The sequence below is a fragment of the Agelaius tricolor genome, unplaced genomic scaffold (genome assembly GCF_023055355.1).
Source record: "Agelaius tricolor isolate 1412-34295 unplaced genomic scaffold, bAgeTri1.0.p SCAF_13, whole genome shotgun sequence".
In the NCBI taxonomy this organism is placed as follows: Eukaryota; Metazoa; Chordata; class Aves; order Passeriformes; family Icteridae; genus Agelaius; species Agelaius tricolor.
In genome coordinates, this window is record NW_027269273.1 from 16947006 (window position 1) to 16968200 (window position 21195).

At 45.4% G+C, this 21195-nt stretch overlaps 2 protein-coding genes across 5 annotated transcripts in view; one reads left to right on the forward strand and one right to left on the reverse strand.

Moving 5' to 3' along the window:
• SEC24C (SEC24 homolog C, COPII coat complex component) overlaps window positions 1-3501 on the reverse strand; it is a 37320-nt gene extending 33819 nt beyond the window's left edge. For all 4 annotated transcript variants that reach the window (XM_071438905.1, XM_071438903.1, XM_071438902.1 and 1 more), the window contains exon 1: window positions 3379-3501. The gene's annotated coding sequence lies outside the window, so the exon portion shown is untranslated. The remainder of the gene's footprint in view (window positions 1-3378) is intronic.
• A 2832-nt stretch (window positions 3502-6333) lies between these two features.
• Window positions 6334-21195, forward strand: part of SYNPO2L (synaptopodin 2 like) — a 30183-nt gene continuing 15321 nt past the window's right edge. Inside the window, exons 1-3 of the mRNA XM_071438342.1 lie at window positions 6334-6438; window positions 17657-17808; window positions 20312-20973. Of these exons, the coding sequence (XP_071294443.1) occupies window positions 6334-6438; window positions 17657-17808; window positions 20312-20973 (919 nt within the window). The remainder of the gene's footprint in view (window positions 6439-17656; window positions 17809-20311; window positions 20974-21195) is intronic.

Sequence of the window (21195 nt, forward strand, 5' to 3'; positions counted from 1 at the left end):
TACAACAACAACAAAAAAAAACATAACCCAAGTCAACCACATGGCCACGAAGGAAATATTTAACTTAACACAAAAATCAAAACTATTTCCAAAAGATGGGATAGAAGGAGAGCACCAGTAATTCAGAGTATTGCCTACACTACTTTTAATGTTTCTGTTCTGCAACTTTCTGGAAGCAGCAAGGTTTTGCTATTCTTACAAAGACCTAGACTCTGGAGCTAACAGCACTCTTCAGAAAGGGAAATGTCCTTGCTTTTGTTTCATTGACTAGGTCTTCTACGAGCACTCATGGAACACTTGGTTCTTTTCAGATATAAAAAATTACTGGGTGGGGTTTTTTTCTGTAGAACATCTCGGAAAACAAACTTGTGTCCTAGAAGTCAGGAACTGCCAACTAATCCGTAAGGCCATTGTAACAAATGCCTCCCACACATTTGTCCAAATCAACCCAAAAGGCAATACTGGAATCCACTCCAATCTGGTTGTAATCTGTGGCACTCTCTCTTCCTTCTTTTGCAGATTCTCAACTTGTTACACCACAGGTAACATCTTCTTCATCTATGCATTTTGAGTTACTGCCAGAAACATTTGTTTTAACAGTTCACAAAAAGTATAAGACACAGTTTTCAAAGTGAATCTAAGGTATGATCACTTCCATATTAGTCTAAAGAAGGCCACATTAAACCCAGTTTTGTAAGGCTGACTCATCATCCTGGGCAAGGTACAATACAGTACACAAGTAAAAAAACCCAGTTTAGTCTTGACCTAACCTTAAAACTACCAATACTTCCAACCCCTGCCATCACCACCAGATTTCTACTTCAAGAACACTTCATACTTTGTTGACTCAAGTCTCCTAGTGGGACTGATTGGTATCTCTATCACTGTAATAAAGCTCTATGAAAAGATTTGAAAAACGCTCTGCTATGAGCATGGCTTCTGAAGAGCAAGCCCAGGAAGGCAAAAGTCACTGACAATACAGCATCAACAAAACCACAGAGAAGGATCTCTGTTTCCTAGCTACCTCCATATACATGTGTACAGACGTTACAATGAGTGAAGTAATCGGAACCATTTCTGTGAATCTTGCACAAGCATAATGGATTAGAAAAAGCTACATGAGCAGTTTCAAATTTAGGGAAGAGGCCAGAAGGAAGAAAGGGAGTACATAGAACAGGACTAAAAAACAAGTTTTCTTCACATACATTGTAACACTGGCCATCTCTGTGCTCTGACTTGCTCTACACAAATACCCATTACACAATTTCCATCACTTGCAAGACACAAAAAAGGTCACAACTAGCTTTTCCTAATACCTATTTCCAGTTCATACTGCCTTTTAATGCTTTCTATGTTAACAATGAATCCTGCTGAACATATAAAACAAGCTCTATCTTCACAATTTATCCCTAGCACATCTTTTCAAATCTAAAGAAAAAGAGACATCCACCTCTCTTCTGCAGAGACCTTGTTGTTGATTACTGTTGGTGACTCTGTACCTTGTCCTTCTTTAGCCAACCATCAATTCTTCCTTTGATTTTTGACCCTCCTTCTGATAATAAGTGTTACACAAAGATAACATAGTCCTACCACAGCAGGAAAAAACTTCCAAAGAAGTACAAGCACCAAACCACTCATCAAAGAAATAATCTTTTTAATAGCTGTTCACTGCTATAAGTCAGCTTTCAGCCATGAAATTAAAACCTGGAGTGAGTGTCACAGCATATTAAGAAGCAATTATATATTCTTTATATTGATGTCCTCTTCATACTCTGTCTACAACAGTAAAAGAATCCTGAATTGCACAGCTTCAAGCCAAAAAGGGTAGTTCCATTAGCAAGAACCGGTTCCACATGAAAAATGGATAGAAATATTTATGTTTTCACAGAGTGTATATATGTGATTGAAAGTAAGTCTCCTTTAAAGAGGAAAGCTTGGAAGCTTTTGGCTACATATATTTCTATCTGTCTCTTAGCCGGAACACCTACTCTAGGAGAACGTTGTGGGAAAGAGAAAAACAATGTTAAAGTGAGAGTTCCCTAAGTTTACTCATGAAAACTCCACATTAATAAAAATCAAAGACTTTAATACAAAATCAGTTAGTTATCTCCCATTTTTACACTGTTTGTATAAAACAACAAAAAAAGAATTTGCATGTTATGCCTCAGATAGTGATTTCTGTCCAACATTCCTCACAACATTTGGTAAAGTTAACTACAAAATAATCCTGTAACAGAAATGGATCCAGAAATATTTTTAAGGAATTATCACATTAATAGCTAACAATCAACTGAGTACCAAACTGGGAAAAAAAAAAATCTGTATATTCAATGACAGTATAAACATTACTTCCTGTGGATAACTTCTGACATAGGTGTAAGCAATTCTTTTACGTCCCAGCAACTAGTTTCTATTAGCCAGTAAGTTTAAAAAGAACTTCAACTACAGCCCAGTTTGGATGGTTTTGTAGTCCCTCTCAGAGATCAATACATTCCAAAAAAAACCCACCAAACAAACTAAAGGAAACTAAGCTTCACCATACTCCATCAAAAGCATTTCTCAGAAAGAGTGAAAACAAATTCCAACAACAGAAAACACATTTAAAGCCCCATCTACATGGAAAGCAAGAGTCACATCTTGCATAACTACATTTTCAAGACTACACTTATATTTCGATCATGCCATCTCCTTTACTTTCCTTCTTCCTTTTCTCACAACCACACGACCACTAAGTTTTACTACCAAATTCACCCAATCTCAGTGGCCAGATCTGCGCCAGGAATGACCATCCTTTGCAAAGCTCGAATGAATGAAAGCTTGAACAGCCCAGCACAAACGCCAGGGGAAGGATCCGCGGATTACAGAGGATTAGAGAGGTTGCAGAGGGGGGTATCTGACTCGCGGCGCACCCCGACCAAAAAGCAGCACTCGGTTCTCCGTGCCGGACCGACGGCCCGACTCGCAGCCGCGGGGTGTCGCCGCACCGCACCGGGACACCGACGGGTGTCCTGGGCAGCCCAGGCACTGGAAGTGCAGGCCCCGCCGGCAGCCGGCCCGGCTCCGCAGGCCGCCGGCACCGGCCGGGCCGCGGGCGATGCGGACACTCCCGGCCGGGCGCATTCCGGGGAGTCCCGGGGCTCTGTAGAGCCTCCCGTGGCGCGCAGCACGGTGGGCCCGACGCGTCACCCGACCGGTGCCACCGGGCCTCGGCGGAGGAGGAAGCGGCAGCGGCGGCACCGCCTCGGCTCCGGACCGCGGCCGGGCCGCCGGGCGCGGTGCCGGGCCCAATGCCGCCCACCCGCTCGCTCGCCCGCAGCGGGCACCGCACGGCCCCGCCGGTGGGCCCGGCCACCCGGAGCCCCCTCGGGCCTCACTCACCACCGCTGCCGCCACTGCCGGGCCCACTTCCGGCTCCCGCCCCGCCGCTCCCCGCCTGCCTCTCCCCGCCTGCCGCTGCCACGTCCGCGCTCCGCCCGCCGGGGCCCGGATGCGGCGCAGGCGCTGGGAGGCACCGGCCCCTGACGTCCTGGCTGGGGCGGGCGGTGACTGCAGCTGCGGGGAGGGCCGTGGGGCCGCTTCTCGCGCGGCCCAAAGCAGCGCTGCCCGCACGGGCAGCTGAGGCGTGAGCGGGGCTCGGCCGAACGCTGCTGAGCCGCGGGCACCACTGACCACGGTGCCCTTGGCCGCCTGTCCCACCTGCGGCCTGTGAAAGACCGCGACAGGGGAGCAAGCAGGGCCAGTTCTGCGCCAAGTTGCAAAAGAGTTGTTCACTCCCTGCTAACAGCAGCAGAGTGATCGTCCCTCCGTACTCGGCACTGCTGAGGCCACACCTCAGGTACTGCCTTCAGCAGGCCCTACTGGCCCCCTCACTTCAGAAGGGGCGCTGAGGTGTTGGAGCGTGTCCAGAGCAGGGTAACAAGGCTCGTGAAAGGTCTAGAAAACTTACAGGAATGAGTGATGGTTATGGGATTGTTTATTCTCGAGGAGAGGATGCTGATGGGGGATCTCATCGCCCTCTACAACTGCCTGAAAGGAGATTGCTGTGAAGTGGGGACTGGTCTCTTCTGTGGCTACAGAGAGGACAAAAGGAAATGGTCTAAAGCTGAGACAGAGGAGAGTCAGATTAGATATTAAAAACTTTCACTGTTAAGGTGGTCAGGCATTGGAATAGGTTGCCCAGGAATTTGGTGGAGTCACCAACCCGGAGGTGTTTAAGAGGCATCAGGATCTGGTGCTGGGTGATGTGATTTAGGGGTTACAATGGTAGTGCTGGGTGGATGGTTGGACTTGATGTTCTTAAAGATCTCTTCCAACCTTGATGATTCTGTGATTGTGTTGCCAGCAATATGCAATGGCACCGGATGAGTGGTGCTATAGTAGTGGCAATGAAGTAGTCAACCAAGCAATGGCATCACAGCAAAAGTACATCCTCTGGATGTTATGGTACAAGGATATTAGTCACTGAGAGCTAAGCACATGCAGAATAAGGAAAAGGTAAGGGTAAGCTTGTCCTCTGAATCTTAACAGAAAATGATGGTTTATGCCTTGCAGGAAAGGGGGAACATGGACTTTAACTCTTGTATAACTCCCTGGCTTGGGATGGCTAGGAGGTCGTGTCTATCATGATCCTAAAGAAAAACCACTGAAAGACTCTGCTCCACTCTAGTGAGACTCCATCCAGAGACCTGCATCCAGCTCTGAGGTCCTCAGCACAGGAAAGACATAAACCCAATTGAGTAGGTCCAGAGTGAAGCTAAGAAAATAATCATAGGGATGAAGGCTTCTCTTACTAAGAAAGGCTGAGAGAGTTGAGGTTGTTCAGTCTGAAAGAACATTTTGAGGAGACTTTATTGTGGTCTTTCAATACTTAAAGGAGATTTTTAAAAAAGCTGGGGACAGACTTTTTAGTAGGGCTTATAGTTACAAGACAAGGAGTAATGCTTTTAAATGAAAAGAGGTAGATTTAGACTAGATATAAGGAAAAAAACCCTCTGAGTTAGCTAGAGATTTTGAGATCTCGCCAACGTAACAGGTGGATCCTTGACTGGACTGGACCGAAGGACTTCGTCTCTAGGTTTGGTAGCTATAGCCCCTTCTTTCTCTCTCTCTCTTTCTCTTTTCTCTCTCTATCTTTTTCTCTCCCTTAATCCCTCTATCGCATTTTGCTGTGATCATTCAATAAAGGTGCATTTGTTTTGATTGTTACTGCAAATCCCCTGTACTGTGTCGGTTTTTTGCACCCTGAGATTAAATCCTTGAACCATCACGAAACCCGTTCATAAAGACGGATTGTGACAGCTACCAGGCTGGTGAAGCACTGTAACAGGCTGCCCAGAGTGGTGGCAGTTGCCCCATCCCTGGAAACACTCAAGGTCACATTGGACAGGGCTCTGAGCAATCTGATAGAGTTGAAAATGTCCCTGCTCATTGCAGGTAGATTGGGCTAGATGATCCCTAAAAGTTCCTTCCAACCCAAACTATTCTATGATTCTATGACCTGGTTGGGCTCTCTTGGCCATTGAGTCTATATAAGCAGTGCCCTGCAGAGAACTGTGTGAATCCTGTGTGTGGAGCTAATCCCAGCTATTCTGGTCCCAGTGTCTAGTATTACAAGTGAATGTAGGGGATGTCAGGGAGCTGCACGCTGCAGAGGGAGCACAGTATGTCTACAGTCTGCCTGTGGCTTTCAGGGCAGACATATAGTGCTGCTGTGTAAAGACACTAGCTGCATGGAGAAAATAGTAGTGGAGAGCACATTAATTGCAAGCTGGTTTTGTTCAATTCATAGGGTCAGGTGCTGTCACCTGATTTGTACGAGTTTGTGCCTGTGACATGTCATTGCCTGAAACTCAAACTAATGGATCCTGAGTACTGAGTGACTCTAAGATTTGCATTTGGAATGCAAAGTGGAAATAAAAGTTTTACTGAAATGCTTCCAGCTTTAAGAGTGTCAGACAAAGCTCTGGAGAGACAGGAGGTGTGCTATTTTCAGCCACGTTCCGGTGAGAGATCCATCATGGATGCGGGGGGGCACAGAGGGTGAGATTGACATGACACGTGTGTAGGACAACTCTGGCCCCTTACCAAGGGCAGAATCAAATGTCTAATCATAGGCAGAGCAGCAGCTGAGAGTCCAGAAGAGCAGTGAAGGCTGGGCTTGACAGTCTCAACTCTTGTGTGTGTGTGAACTTCAAGGAGAAAGTAAGCAGAGGGCCTTGTGGGGACTAGAGAGTGGTGGTGTGAATTGTGAATATGGGAATAGAAGATTCTGCCTGTTAAGAACTGGAATCTGTACTGAAGTTGTGAAGACAAAATATCTAAAGCACAGAAATCATGGGAGCTGAAGAAGAAATGCTCATCACTCTGTCTGGAGGTGCCCCCTGGGGCTTCCGCCTGCAAGGGGGTTCAGAGCAGAAAAGACCCCTTCAAGTGTCAAAGGTAGGACCTTGAGGTGTGAACTGTGAGAGCAAAGTTGTTCTGCTGAACTAAGATATCCCTACTGATTTCGGCATCTTTCACTACTGTTAAGGAATACAGGAACTCCTTACAGTGGCAGCAGATCTTCAAAAGGAAAAATTGGGTGGTGTGCTCAAGCAGGGTGTGAGGTGGGCTGTGGATCCTGGAATAGATGCTATTGAGGTAGAGACAAGTGTCAGGTGAAGATCTGCTTCAGTGCAGGTCTGTACAGCTCAGACACTTTGTAGGCTGTATAACTCTCCTGAGTTGTCAGAAGAGCTATAACCATAGTGACAGTGCAGGGAAAAGGGTTCAAATATGGAAACTTCAGTACTCATGGAAGACATCCAGCTAAAGAAAAAATAAATTGAAGCAGTTAAAGCCATATTTTTAATTCAATTGTCCCTAACACTTCATTACTATATTCCAGCTTTCAAAATAGATGTACATTTCTTAGTGCCTCTTCTGTTGGTGAAAGTTTTTCCACACTGTCTGAAGCGAATATTTGTGATGCTCTAGGCAGCAAATACAGGTTTAATTTCAAGAATTAAAGAAAAACAATTGTTTGAATGGGAGATTTAAAAAATTGAATAAACATGAACCTTGTGTTGCACTACTTTTGATAAACAGCTGTTACTGTTGTCTTTTCAGAAAGACTACTGAATAGATTGAAAACTAGAGGAAAAAAAGGTCCTCTTTATTAAGCTCAAGACAGCTGCATTAGTCTTGACACAATGATATCTTGGGATATATCGCTGGAAGGCACCCAGCAACAGAAATGAAAAAATGCTCTGCCCAGCTCCTTCTGTTTCCTTAAGCAGACCATGTCTCTGACAGAATTTTGAAATTAGATGTTCTGTGTCACTTGGCTCACCCCAGATCACGTAGTGTTTGTTTATAACTTCTGCCAAATTGTTTGGAATCCCATAGCTTGGCCTTGAAGTGAATGTTTCTTATGTAGAGAAACATGATTTTTCTCCAGAAAAACAACTTCTGCACAAACTCATAGAGTTTCAGGTTAAAAAGAAAGAATCAATATCCTTTAAACAGGTGTCTGGCATCAGTGGTTCTTAGGAAAATGGAATTTTCAGGGGTTACATTAATTCTGCATGGTCTAAGATTGTTTTCACTCTTGTTTTTCCCTCAGTAGATAAGAAACTGGTACTGAAGAGGGAGGAGATTGTGAGTGTCTATAAAGATTACTCAGGATTGAACAGCAGCAAGAACTAGTCATTACCCAGGCTAAGTTGCACCTTAAGGTGAATGGAATATTGCTCAAGGATTAGTAGCACTTGCAGGAAGGTATTAACTAGAAGCAGCTTTTACCCAGAATTGGGTGCTGTACTTTAAGTCTAGCAATACAAATATATATAATTTTACAATACTTGGATATTGCATTAAAAATAATTATGAAAAATATAATTTATACAAATCCATTTGAGGCTCAAAGTAGACATCATTCTTTAGGCAGGGTTTTCATTTTATAATTATCTTTTTTGTCTGTTATCTCCCAGAATTTAATAGCATCCAATGACCCTACATGCTTTCTTAAAGGCAACACCAATTAAGTAGTCTCCAAAGAATGGATGGTCTTTACCAGGTACTCAGGAAGATCATATCTGAATGTAACCTGCTTAGAAGAGAACAAACTGCCAGGTGTCATGTGATGGAAAGTACAGCCATGAATAGCTGATAGGTGCCAGGAGATAACTGAGTGGACACTGTTTGTGTCTCAGAGATTCCAGTGCTGTCATTTTAGAGAATTTCAACTTCTAGGCTAGAAAGTCATAGCAGTAACACTAAGGAAAGATGCTTACCTTTGGATGCTGAGTCAAATGATGAATAAGTGATAGGAAGTTAATTTGGGAAATTAATCAAGTATAACAAATACATTATATATAAATGATACATGTTGTACTTTGGTAGAGGTGCTGGATTTGCCAAGCCAGACTAGGTTAAGAGTCACCTCTTGTTCTGCTTCCTGCTTCCTTTGTGTTTCCTGAAAGTGTTTCAGAGGAAGTTGTAAGTTTCACAATGCATCTAATTTTTGTGTAATGCAATGTGGAGAGAAATTCTTTCCCCTCAGGTAGTTATCAGCATGCCCTTGGAAGTATCTAAGAATTGGCAGTCTTAGTGGTTTACCCTATAGATAAACAGAAAACTGTTTCTGAACCACTAGTACCTTACCTGTCTAAGTCTTATGTGATTTTCTAATGAAGATTTGATAACACCAAGCAACCAGGCATTCCAAAGACTAAAGGTTGCACTAAGTGGGATTTCCTGCTTGAGTCGCTCTTGCTGTATCACACAGCCCTTCACAATTCCTCATCTTACATGACCCATGTACACAGTTCACAGTCTTCTTGCCTTTATGCTTTCCAAAGTTTACATCACCATCATCTTTTCATTGTTTCTCTTTATGGATTTTAGGATAAAATTAATCACTGGTTGCTGTTCTTGGTATCTTTTTTTTTTGTTTTCCTGAAAATTCTTTGGGTGTGCTGCATGGTTCCTTTCTCCTTTCCTTTTCCCTTTTCTTTCCCCTTTCCTTTCCTTTCCTTTCCGGGACCTCTAATTGGTTGTTCTCTCATAAGGTGTTCACAAGGATGGCTTAAATTATTGGCTTTTTTCAAATTGCAATTAACTCGAAATGTACAGTGAACATATGCCTTTGAGACTGTTTTCTAGTTCAAAGTATTCAACTGGCTGTAACAAAATAAAGTACATGAGCATGGTGGAAATGGGGTGTGAACCCATTTTTCTACAGACTAAAAGGATGCATAGCTGTAGCTTCAACTATTTCTCCAAGCAAGGGATCAATTCTAAACCTCAGTCCAGCTGCCAGAAAGGGGTAGAAAAGCAGCTCTATCTTCACATGCTGGATGCAGCTGCCACAGAGCTTCTGTGCCATTCAATAACTCCCTGTGGCTTATGGGTTCAGGGACACACCTGGACAAAGAAGCTGGAATTAAATCCTTGTGGACAGTCTCTTGGGTTGGATATTACTGGGCATGAGCCTGCAGTGTGCCCTGACAACCCAGAAGGCCAACAGCATTCTGAGCTGCATCCAAAGAGGAGTGGCCAGCAGGTGGAGGGAAGAGATTCTGCCCCTCTGCCCACTTGAAGCACTGCATAAACCTATGGGGTCCTCAGTGCAGGAAAGATCTTTGACCAGTAACAGTCTTTAGGAAAGAAAGAGAACAAACATAAACACAAGAAGCAAAAAGGATCCATAGATGGCAAGATTTTTATTTTAGAAAGGCTGAGGGAAAGTACATGGTCCTCACATGTAGCTGTAACTGATGAGAAAGTTAACCCATTCTGGAAAGAGAGTAAGAGAGAACAATACTATCAGGTTCCTGGAGGATTTCTTTGCAGTAAGGATATGTGCATCAAATGCTTTCAAAACAAAACAAAATGTAAAATAGCTAGTCTGAGAAAAGTTGTAAGCACTAATGCTATTAATCAACGAAAGTAGAAACCTAACATAAAATTATATTATGGAAATAATTTTTATGAAGATGAACAGGACAGTTTTAGGATAGTGCAAGTATATGCAGACCTGCCTTTAGGGATCCTGCTACAAAACAGGATTTATTCAATGAGAGGCAAACATGGTTACTTTCTAGAAAAAGCAAGGAAGGCACATCTACCTCCAGCACAAGAACTAGTAATACTGACAAAATAGAGTAAAAACTGAGTCTTTACAGCTGGTACTGATAGTAGAGTCAAAGGACCTGGGCATATTAGTGCATCACCAATAATAAGCCAGCAAAATTATGAATCTCTGAAAAAAAAAAGAGCAAACATAAACAAATGAGCCTCAGGTAGACATGTCTAACAGAGATAGGAAGGTGTTGATATTACTGTCTAAGGGGGAATTCACTGGAATTCACTGGAAATACCATACTCACAGAACCAGCCCCTCTCAAGGAAAATAAATGTAAGGTAGAGCAGCCATAGAAAAGGAGGGGAGAAGAGAAGGCTTTTTTCACCTAGCAAAATATTGAAAGAGGTGACTGCAATCTACAAGTAGATGTTGAGCAAATACCAGCAACACTATTCAAATATAGGTGACAGGATTGACAGCATAGAACAACTAACCAGGAAGGTTCAGCAATGAATTTCCAATCAAGAAAAAGAATTTAAAATCTTTTGAGTCAGTTTATGAAGTGGAGTAAACAATATGGCCTCTGAAAACTACAGAGGATTGGCCCTGGTAGCTCAAGAGACTCCTTTCAGTTGCCTGTTCTGTACAAATACTCTGCAGCAATGTTAGGGTAATTGTTAGGGGAAGCAGTAACACAGGATTGTATTGGTTCTAAAGCAAAAATTTTTTTTTTGTTTAAGAGCAGTTCATCACAACCTCATTTTTAGCTCTCTAATTCCCTCTTTTTCCTTTATGGTTCTCTGCTGATAATTCACTATTTCTTACTGTCTCCCCTGCAAGATATCCTTGCTGCCTGTTTGCCATGTCCCTGCTCCCTGTGACACACAGCCTGGCTGCTGTGTGCCACTCTCCTATGCTCATGTGACATGATTCCTGCTGGAGATGCCAGCTCTAACCCAAATAGGCCTGATGGCTTCCAGATTTGTGAGCACCTTCTCTTCCTCTCCCCTTTTCAGTGGGCAGCCTGTTCTTTATCTGTTTTCGCAGATGTTTACTGTCACACCTAAAAAAGCACTGCTAGTCTGTAGCCATCACTAATGCTGGTTTTGGAGTGCCTCAAGCTTCTTTGGGAGTACTCCTGGACATATTTTATGGCCTGTTGGCACTTAGGCAGGTGCTATGTTTGGCTGCTAGCAAGGGAGGGCATGCTGTGGCACCAGTGGAACTTTCCGAGGTTCTGGAAGAATCTCTTGATGAGAAGTTGCAGTGAAACCATACATGCTCCATCTATACCTGGTGCACTAAATGTACCTGGGACCATTCTCTGGCACTTATGCCAGCTGCTACAGACTGTAATGAAGCCCAGCAATTAACGTTTTCTGTTCTTCCAAACAAAATGGCCACATGCCCATAGGCAGTGGCTCTGGAAATGATCTGTTCTAGCTCCCAAACTGTGCCTGGAAATTGGCTATTGCTGTCCAGAACAATCTCAGCCAAAGATGTGCCAAGGATCATTTCAATATTTTACTATAGTAGTTGCAGCCCAGAGCCCAGGTTCATTCGCTGATATTATTCAGCCTGCTACTGGCTAGAACAACTGAATACACCTGTGGAGGCTGAGCCTGGTTTCTGATGTACATTTATACCTAGAAGATGACTACAAAGATGCTGCAAGGCACAGGAAGCTCTCTGTACCTAAGTGCCCTAGATCCTTCAGGTGAATGGGATGCTTCTTTAATCCATGCTTGCGGCTGATCCTGTCCTTGCTGCCGCAGAACAATGGTGCTTATATGAGCTTCAATTCCATTAGGTTTAGATTCTAAAATCCTTCATGGCACACAAGCCAGGCTAAGAATCTAGAAAAAGGACTTACATGTATAAGCATGCTTTTTCTGAACATTTAGTTGCTTTTCTCACAGCTCCTAAATGTGGGACCTGGTACAAATATTTGACAAATATATCTGTTCCTTCTGAAACCTGGCTTCATATAAAAACCACTTCATATCCTGCTGCTTACTCTGTTGAGGGTAAAATGCTTATCAAGTACTTTAAGTATATATTCTAGTACATGTGGCATTATTCCTTGTCATCGATGTTACATTTCAATCACTTTTCAGCTAATTTATCATCAAATAACAAGAACTTGTTCTTCTGTTCCTGCACCAGTACACTCTAGGCAGTAACCTATTTTACAGTAGTCTGACATGTACTTAACCAACTGAGCAGAATTAGCATCCTCTTCCACTACCAGCCCTCATTGTTAAACCCCTTGCCCAGAAGGCGCCCAAGTCTGTCCTACCACTTAAGACACATCTTTTCACCACTCTCCCTTGCTGTGTCCATCTTACAAAGTAGGTGTTCTCTTCCCTCTTTCTTTATATAAAGACTCCCTAATTAAGCTTCACCATGGATGAAGTAGCTCTGCAGGGACACTGGACCTGCTTTACCAAGAGGCAAGTCTTCCAGGGTCACCTCTTAAGAAGGAACATGAGGTTTTGTCAGGAAATTACTGGAACTAACTTCCTGTGTAGTTGTAATGTTAGTGTAATTATTATGGATATTCTCCTGTAAAATAGCTCCCAATAAAATCATGGCATTGGCATGAGGATGTGATGTTATTTGCTACTTAATAGATTAGGCACAGTGAAAGTATCTCACTGGATCTCTGTGTTCAGGTAGGCAACTGAGATAAAGAAAGACTGTTGGAAAATGTCCTATTTCCAGGCTCTTGCCTTTTATGGCTACAGTCTGTCTTCTCTGAGGTCACACAAAAAATCATCCAGGTCTTCTGAATCCCAATCTAGCCATCTACCCACTCTAGCCAGCTCATCTCTCTAGCCACAGGTGAATCCTTCCTTACACAAAAAGAGTAAACCCTGGCCTTAAATGAAAACCAAACTGGCCCAATAAGCAAAATTATATGAATGCATCTTCAGAAAGAAGAAGAGATGGAGGGTGTTTGCTTTTGCTTCTGCATCTAGCAACTGCTCTGTTTGTGGTTTGAGCAGGAAGTTCTAGGAGGAGCAGGCCCACATGCTGGTTGGCACTTGCTTGAGTCATTCCATTTTGGTAAGGCTTTATACCACAAAAAGTAATTTGTTATCTCTCCATGAGAACCCTGTGACAGGACTGCATATCACAGAAGGCTGGGAATGAAATTTAAACTCTGCCAGGTTGTATGGAGTATTGGACCCCATGTCATTGTAGCTTCTGGGGGAAGGGGATGGCTCATTGAGAGATGCAATAAGAGAGTGGAAGGGCATTGGGTGGGAAGGTGAATTGTATTCAGTATTAAACTCTGACTCAGACTGAGGCTAAAAGGTTTCTGCTGGAAAGATTGTAGGAGATTAGATGAAGACTGATAATAAAATTTATCTTCCTACCTTATAGGCTGAGCTCTCCCAGTGAGAGGAAGTGGGAGGTGGTTTGGGCAGGCAAGGGGAGAGGTGGATGACATGAGCCTACACTGCAAACCACTTCTATTTACCCACAGCCTACTTCATTACAGAGAAGCTGTGCTGGCCAGCAAGGACAGTGGTTGCAAAGTTTCAAGACAGGTTCACTGGGCTGTACTGAGGCAAGATGTGAAGCCACTGAGTTACTATCAGGATTACTCTATTCTTAGCATCCCAGCATGTGTTCAGCCCCCACATACCACTATCTAAATATAGTCCCTACTGAAGGAGAGATGTTGCCAAGTTGCATCTGACCCTCTCCTCTCTTGCATTCTGTTCCTGAAAGCCAGGCTGAATTCCCCAAGACATGTCAACAATCAGCATGTCCTTTTGTCTGCCTAGGGCTGTACAAGGAAACCTGTACTGTACTCTTGATCTCAGCCCTGGCCCTCCTGGCCTCTCCTAGCACTGACCTTCCTTTCAACACCTCTTCTTATTCCTTTCCTCCTCAATTGTTGCCTTACTCTTTTCTTTTCTTTCTTTTTTTTTCTGTCTCAGCTGGCTCTGTCCTTTCCCTCTGTCTGGTTGAACATGATCAATGGGAGGAAGCAGGCAAAGTAATGAAAGAAAACATGTGTGTATGTGCATGTACATAGTACTGCAGACACCCAAACCTCTCTGACAAGAGCTCTTTTGTCACTACAGATCTCCTGCTGAGAGGGCAGGGAGATGAACAATTTTCTGAGTAAATGTGTTCCAGTTTTTCACACTGATTTCTATTTCCAGTAGCATGAATCCATAAGACTCTGAAACTGGGATTTCCTAAACCCATCTGAAATCTAAACAGGACATACCTTGACATGAATATGCCATGGGAGAGTGTGTCTACTGAGGCATGGAGTGGAAAGTCTAACAGTCAGTTACAAGAGGCTCCCAGAGTTTGTGGGGCTTCTCACATAAAAGGAGAGGTCAATTCTCACCAGTATATGCTAGAAGGTTGGACAGTGCAATCCCCCAGGGCCAGGTCTGGGGCCAACCCTTACCACTGGTCAGAGTCTGTCAGTGCTTCTTCTCATTTGCACAAGAAAGTTCTTCAGGTATGTGTTACAGCAAGCAGAGAGGTTTTCTCTTTGAAATACCACTTTTTCCAACTTTTGCCACCTCTTCAGATCAGCTGTTGGGTGACACCTTCCAAGCTTTCTGCAGCCTAAGGAGAAGCTCCCTGTTAGTGACACTTCATGTGGCTCACTGGGTGCCCAGGAGAGGGCATCTTTTGGACATGGGGAGCAAGTGGCTGATCCTGAGGGCAGCCTGACCTTCAGGATGGGCAGGGAGCCTGGCTTTTGGACTGGGCAGCCACCCTGGCCTGGGGCCTCAAAGGCTCAGTGCTGCTCTCGCTGTACTCAAGATGAGCAGGTTATGGGTTGCCATTAAAGTATCTACAGCACAGAACTGGCAGTCATGTAAAAACTGGCAGACTTGTGTTGGTCTCTGTCCAGAGGCTCTGCAGCCTCCAGTACATTGCACCCTGCTTTCATGACTGTGGATTAAGTCCTGTCCTGTCCTTCTTTCTCTGCACAATCCTCTTCTGTGTTTAACCCCTTTGCCTTCCTCCCTGGCAAATGCAGTGGGGTAGGGGTTTGGTGTAAAAATAAAGCTATGGATAGTCCATTTCCCTCTGATCCCAGGAGCAAATTCATAAGCTTCCAAGGAGGGTTTATAAATCTGTGGAAGACTGAGCCAGACACATGCTACTTTCAGACTCCATAGGTCTCTTCCTGCACTGGAAGAGACCTGATCCTGTTTTCCCAGAAAGGAATGGAGACCTGGAAAAGTCCCTCCTGGACTGCAGAGCACTGAAATACCAATAGTTGCTTTACTGCATATACTCTCTGTCAGTCCAGTAAGATTTGAGCACAGACCAAGCCAGACCCAGCATCCTCACTAACCTTAAGAAAAATGCATTGCTTGCTCATGATTATCAGCCCACGTGGCCTGCCTGAGTCTCACCAGTCTTCTCTGGTATAAAGGTACCTGAAACAGCATCAGGCAGTGTTGGGAGCACAGCCTGATCCTTCCTGCCTGGGAACCCCAAACAGTTGCCTGCAAAGACTTGCAGTACTGAGGGACTAGAGAATTGCAGGAAATTTACTGTTGCTGTTCTGGCTGGTCACCAGCCTACATCTTTGGTTCCAGTGAGCAGGGAGGAATACCATGGGATGTGAGGAATGCTCTGAACACCTGCTGACAGCCTTTAACCCCCAATCCCCTCGCTTTACAACTGGGAGAGATACTCAGTAAGTATGTTTCCATCCAGTGCTAAGCACCGAGTACTTGGCTATGGAGCAGCAGTTGGCCTTTTGGGGAATACTGGGAAACCCTCCTTTTAACCTCTTTTCAACTTCCTAACTCTTTTCATTAGCTGCTGTATTAGTAGGCAGCACTGGAAAATGTGTCTTCTTTACCTTCTCAGTTAACAGCTGCATCTGGATGAAGTATCAGGAAGCAGCATTTGTACTGTAACAGGGGTTCTTCAGCGGTGGGTCATTACAGACCTAACATGCTCATTCCAGGCTTATATTAACAAGGAGGGAGATAAAGGACTAAAATGACAGAGGCTGATGGATGTGGCAGCTGGGATGAGCCAGTCCCTATTTTAAGCATGCAGGCAGGATTTGGGGTCAAGTTGGAAAGGCTACAGAGTGATAAAGTACCAGTGAACACAAAAACAACTTGAAGCATAGCCCTCCTCTCTCCATCTTCTTCCCCAACACCTCTCAGTCCTGCTGACAGGCTGACCTGGAGGTGCATTGCTCTGGTCTGCTCAACACAGGGCAGCAGGGTCAAGCCCAAGGCACTCACACACCCCGTAGGTGCAGGGGGCCTGGGCCACTAAGACCAGCCAGTCAGGCCATGGGACTTCCTAAGGGCTCCAGCTCTCTCCTCTCCTGCTCCCCTGCTGCTCCTGCAAGAACAATGACAGGGCAGCAATCCTCCCATATTCCCTTCTCTTTCCTGAAGCTGCCATGAGAGTGGGGGCAAAGTAGCTGCATGATGTTATAGATGAGTCTGGTGGCTCAAGCAGCAAGGCTGTGAGATATGGGTGAAGGTGCCCTGTTGAGTATTACTGACACAGCCCGTTCACTGCACCCTTTGTTAAACACCTCTGCACTGATTTGTCTTTCACTTAACTGCAAGATCTGAAGAAATATTGTAGAAGAATCTACAAATAGAGTGTAATAGTACCTTGTTCCTGACTTGCTCTGACCCAGTGATTTTACACAGCTATTCTTCTATGTGAAAAATGAGTACATTATGGGTGCCAAGCTGTCCTACAAGACTGTCCCTGTTGCTTGCATATATGGGAGAGGTCAGTGGTTTTTGGCTGAGTGGGCATTTGGTTTGCTTTCTTGCTTGCCCTAGCAGAAAGGCTAGGCTGAGTTGGTAAGAAGTTTAACTGATGGATGATGGAATGAAAGGGAGAGTAAACACTTGGTGCAAGATTGCCATGAGAGGACAGATCTAGGAGCTTGCCTGGAGACAGTGACTCTGACTCCCTTCTCAGATAAAGCAATGCATATCTTGCACAACTCCTGTTAAGGCTAAAGATTTATTCCAAGTTTACACTTGTGTAACAGGACACCATGTTGCCTGATGCAGATGTCCAGAAATACACTGACCAAAGCCATTGGAGCAGGAATGCTTAACACCAGAATATGCCTCAGAACTGCCACCTCTCCCCAGTGTCAGCTTCCCTGAGGATGGTACTTGTAGAGACTCTGCATGAGTCAGGGATCATACCAAGGAAGTACAGTAGAGGCGTGCATAAGGACACATGGACATGTGCAGGCATAGTCTGTTCCTTCTCTGAAACAGAGACTCCCTAACCAACTTAGGAGACAGGGAACAAGAGGAGAAGAGCATGTAGACATTCTTGAGTCTTTAATCTGCACTAAAGAACTTGAACAGGGTTGGAGAGCAGGTCAGGCCTATGCTCAGCAGAGTGATTCTTAGAATTAACAGGGATACAGAGACCAAAAGGCATAGCCAGGGCTCATCCAACTCCACCCTGTCAGCACAGTAAGTCTTAGGGCTTATTTTATTCTCTGAGAAATGGAGCAATAGAAGGGCCAGCAACTGCACTAAATAGCTGCTGTTCTTCCCTTCATCCTTATCCTCTTTCCTGCTTTTTCAGATTCGAAAGAGAAGCAAAGCGTGCCGTGGAGGCCTGTGGGAAAATGATGTTCTAGTATCTATCAATGGGAAGTCATGTGCTGGCCTGTCCCATGCTAATGCCATGCAGATCATCGATTCCTCCAATGGCATGCTCAACATCCGTGTGAAAAGGTAACCTGCTCCCAAGTGCCAGTGCTGTGACAGTGCAGGCAGTAGGGTGGTTTCATCCAGTACAGCAGCTGTCCACATCCAGCAGAAACAAGGCAGGCAGGAAGCCTTTGGTTTCACCATATTGCAAGGTGTACTAGGAGGACTTACCCATGTCCTAACCTGGCTAACATGTTGACATCTCAATGTTTTGCCCTGTCTTACAGCGGGCTGTTGTAGTCCAACAGTCTGTATACTGACTCCCACAAAGATGAGAGGTGTGTGGCTAGGTCCCTTTTTCATAGGAAGAAATATCTGTGCCAGTCTCTAGTTCAGGAGAATACTGGAGATCAAGCTCAAATTTATGGACAAAAAATAGTCCCAGTAATGTTCCTTGTCCTCCCTGTGCTAAGTTAACCCAGTGCGTCAGTGCATGCTGGATGCAACCCAAGCTATAAATGAGTAATCCTATAAAGGTGAAGGCAGCAAAACTGTGTGAGGTCCTAGCTAGTCCACACTACTGCCTAAACAGAAGTCACCCTCATAAAATCAGGCCCTGGTGAAGGGGGCTGGGAGATGTGATCTTCTACAGTCCTGAAAAGACAGAGAGAGCACTGTGAGCAGTGGGAAGGCACAGCCGTGCTGGTTGCTGTCATCCGTAAAGCAGGAGCAGAGGTGGGCAGTGCTCAGAGAAGGAAAGCCTGAGCATGGAGGATCTTCCCCTTGGTTTCAGAAAAAGTGCCGGTGCCTTCTGATGTGCTCACTCTATACCCTAACTGTGAGTAAGTGGGATGGGTAAGTTCTGTACAAGGTGTCCAGAATAGCTCCTGGTCCCTTGCCAAGGCCTTATCTCACACCATTGGAGCCTATCTGCAGCAAACAGGTGCCTGGGCAAATTTTAATCGATCAAGATCAGCACACTTTGAATTAACAAAGTGACAAAGGCAGGCTTCTTGCATCTTCTGGATGGAGCCAACACTGAATGGTTTGGAAATAATGAAATCAGTTGGTTCATTTGGAGTAGTGGAGAAATCATCAAATGTTGCTTTCTTGATCACACGTCTATTCCTACTTCATCTTTACATTCCCAGAGAAAATACCAACCATTCCTGTTCAGAAAGGAGAGGTAGCTGGATGACTCTGGAGTGTGTGTATTTCAGAAAAAGAGGGAGAGACATTGACCTGACAGTACAGAACAAGAGAAACTGGCTTACAAGCAGTTATGCTTCTCAGTTACCTGATCAAGTGTTCAAAGAAGAGGAGGGACTGTTCTGTTTCGCTTGTGGAATGTTGAGGTTGCTCCCCAGTGAGATTTCATAATGGCAAAGAGTATTAAAAAGTAAATTGCCAGAGAAATTCTCCCACCCTTAGCTTCCAAAAAGTTTGCATTTGACATAAATAAAAATTTTTCACAGTTTAGAATTGGGATCCAAGTCACGAGTTGCACAGCTTTACAGAGGCAATGCTGTCTGCCTGGCTTCATGGTATGCATGTTCAGAAGGCAAATACTTAGGACTCCTTTATAGCTCTTATAAGCCCTGGTGAGTCTGACAAGAGAAATAACAAGTTCCCAGCTCCATCTGTGTAGGCTGGAGTCAAACTGCTGTGGAAATCCAGACTCACTCTTGAGGACCAGGGAGATAGAATGGGCTCTTTTTCTGTCAGCTCAGCCAATTCTCCTTCCCTCTGGAAGCCAGCAGCAGGGTTAACTGCCTCAGTCTGTCTGGCACCTACTCCAGTCATCCCTCCAGATGTCTTAGAGGCTTGAAATTGCTATGTCTAAACCAAAGGCAAATGCCACCATGGATTGGGCTGGCCAGCATGACTGCATATGGTTGTCAAAACCCAGGTACTGATAGCTTGTGAAGCAGTCCCACAGTGAGCAGGCTAAATATTAGAGTGGTCTCCTACCACCAGATACCATAGTCCTATCCCCAAAAAATGCTTGGGCCTTTATATCCTAAGTATTTGCTATTTACTCCCACATAGAGGTCAGAGCAAACAAATAGCACTGACTTCTTGGAGCCCAGTCTGAACTAAAGCAGTTTGGGGAGCCAGGATCTGCAGATCTGACACAGTCTCAGCTGCAGGAGCAGCTGGAGTGCATTGTGATATCTGAGCACCAGCCGTTCTCTGCTGACAAGCTGCAGGCTGAAGGGTAGGTCTCCATGTCCTGGGGAATGCTTGCTATGCAGGAATTCAGCTCTCCAGGAGAAATGCCTGGGGAGCTGATTAAGCTTGGTAGATTTTTTATGGTTTTAGGGCATTCTGATTTTTGAATGTTTAACACCTGGTTTCCATAGAGCTGTAAAGCAGAAAATAAGAATGAGGGCACATAGCTGATGTCAGGGATAAGTCTGTCCTTGGCATCTACACTTCAGGTGCCTGTACCACCTGAAAAACACCTGTAACAACTGTCCTATAATACCTGTATGTCCCAGTCCATAGCCCTCTCTCACTCCAGGGTTTCTTTCCAGTTTAGCTGCACAAAGGAAACCTCACTCACCACTTTTCCTTCTCCCCACAGGATAGTTGGTGGGGACCAGACTGGCCCGTGGCTCCAGCGCTCCCCTTCTCCAGGGCAGCGAGTGCTCTCTCCACCATCCGTGCCCAGCCCCTCAGCACAGTTACTCAGCTCTGAAGCAGCAGGAGCCCCAGCCACCACTCAGCCCTCACAGCCATGGAGGTCACAGAGGCACCTGGAGAGCCTCACGTCCCCACCGGACAGCGAGGCCTACTATGGTGAGACAGACAGCGACGCTGACAACGTGGCGCAGGAGAAGCAGCGCCGCGCTCGCAGGAAGAGCCCGCGCTCCCCGCCGGACAGCACCACCGGCAGGGCGGACGCGCCTCAGGACGAGGTGTCCCTGTCTGAGCAGAGCGGCTACGAGAGCATGCCCGAGGCTGCGGCGCAGGGGGGAGCCGAGCCCGCCAGCTCCAGCGGGGTGGCCAAGAGGGAGATTGTCTGCCTGCCTGGCAGCCGCACGGACACTCCGTTCTCGGACAGCGAGGGACAGCTGCGGCCACCGTCAGCAGAGGGGCGGGAGCCTTCTCCAGAGGCGATGCTCCTGCCCCACGCCACCAAGGCGATCCGAGCGGAACGCCACCTCATCCCCATGGTGGGGCCGGTGGAACACCCGATTGATGAAGACCTAACCACCACTTACGCAGAGAAAGCCAAGCAGGCCAGTAAGTCCCCTAAACTGCCATTCATCCATGCCTTTTCCTTGTGCTGGATGCTCCTTCCAAAAGCCTGATTCCTGCAAAGGCCAGGTGGGTTAGCTCCTCTAGCTTGCAAAGGAGTCAAATCAGCCCTGCAGAGACCAGGGCTTCCCGCTGCAGCTTTGGCCCTGGGGTATTCCTCACCCAAGGCATCCTAAGAAATAGATAAGGTAAAGAGTCTGGAGTCAG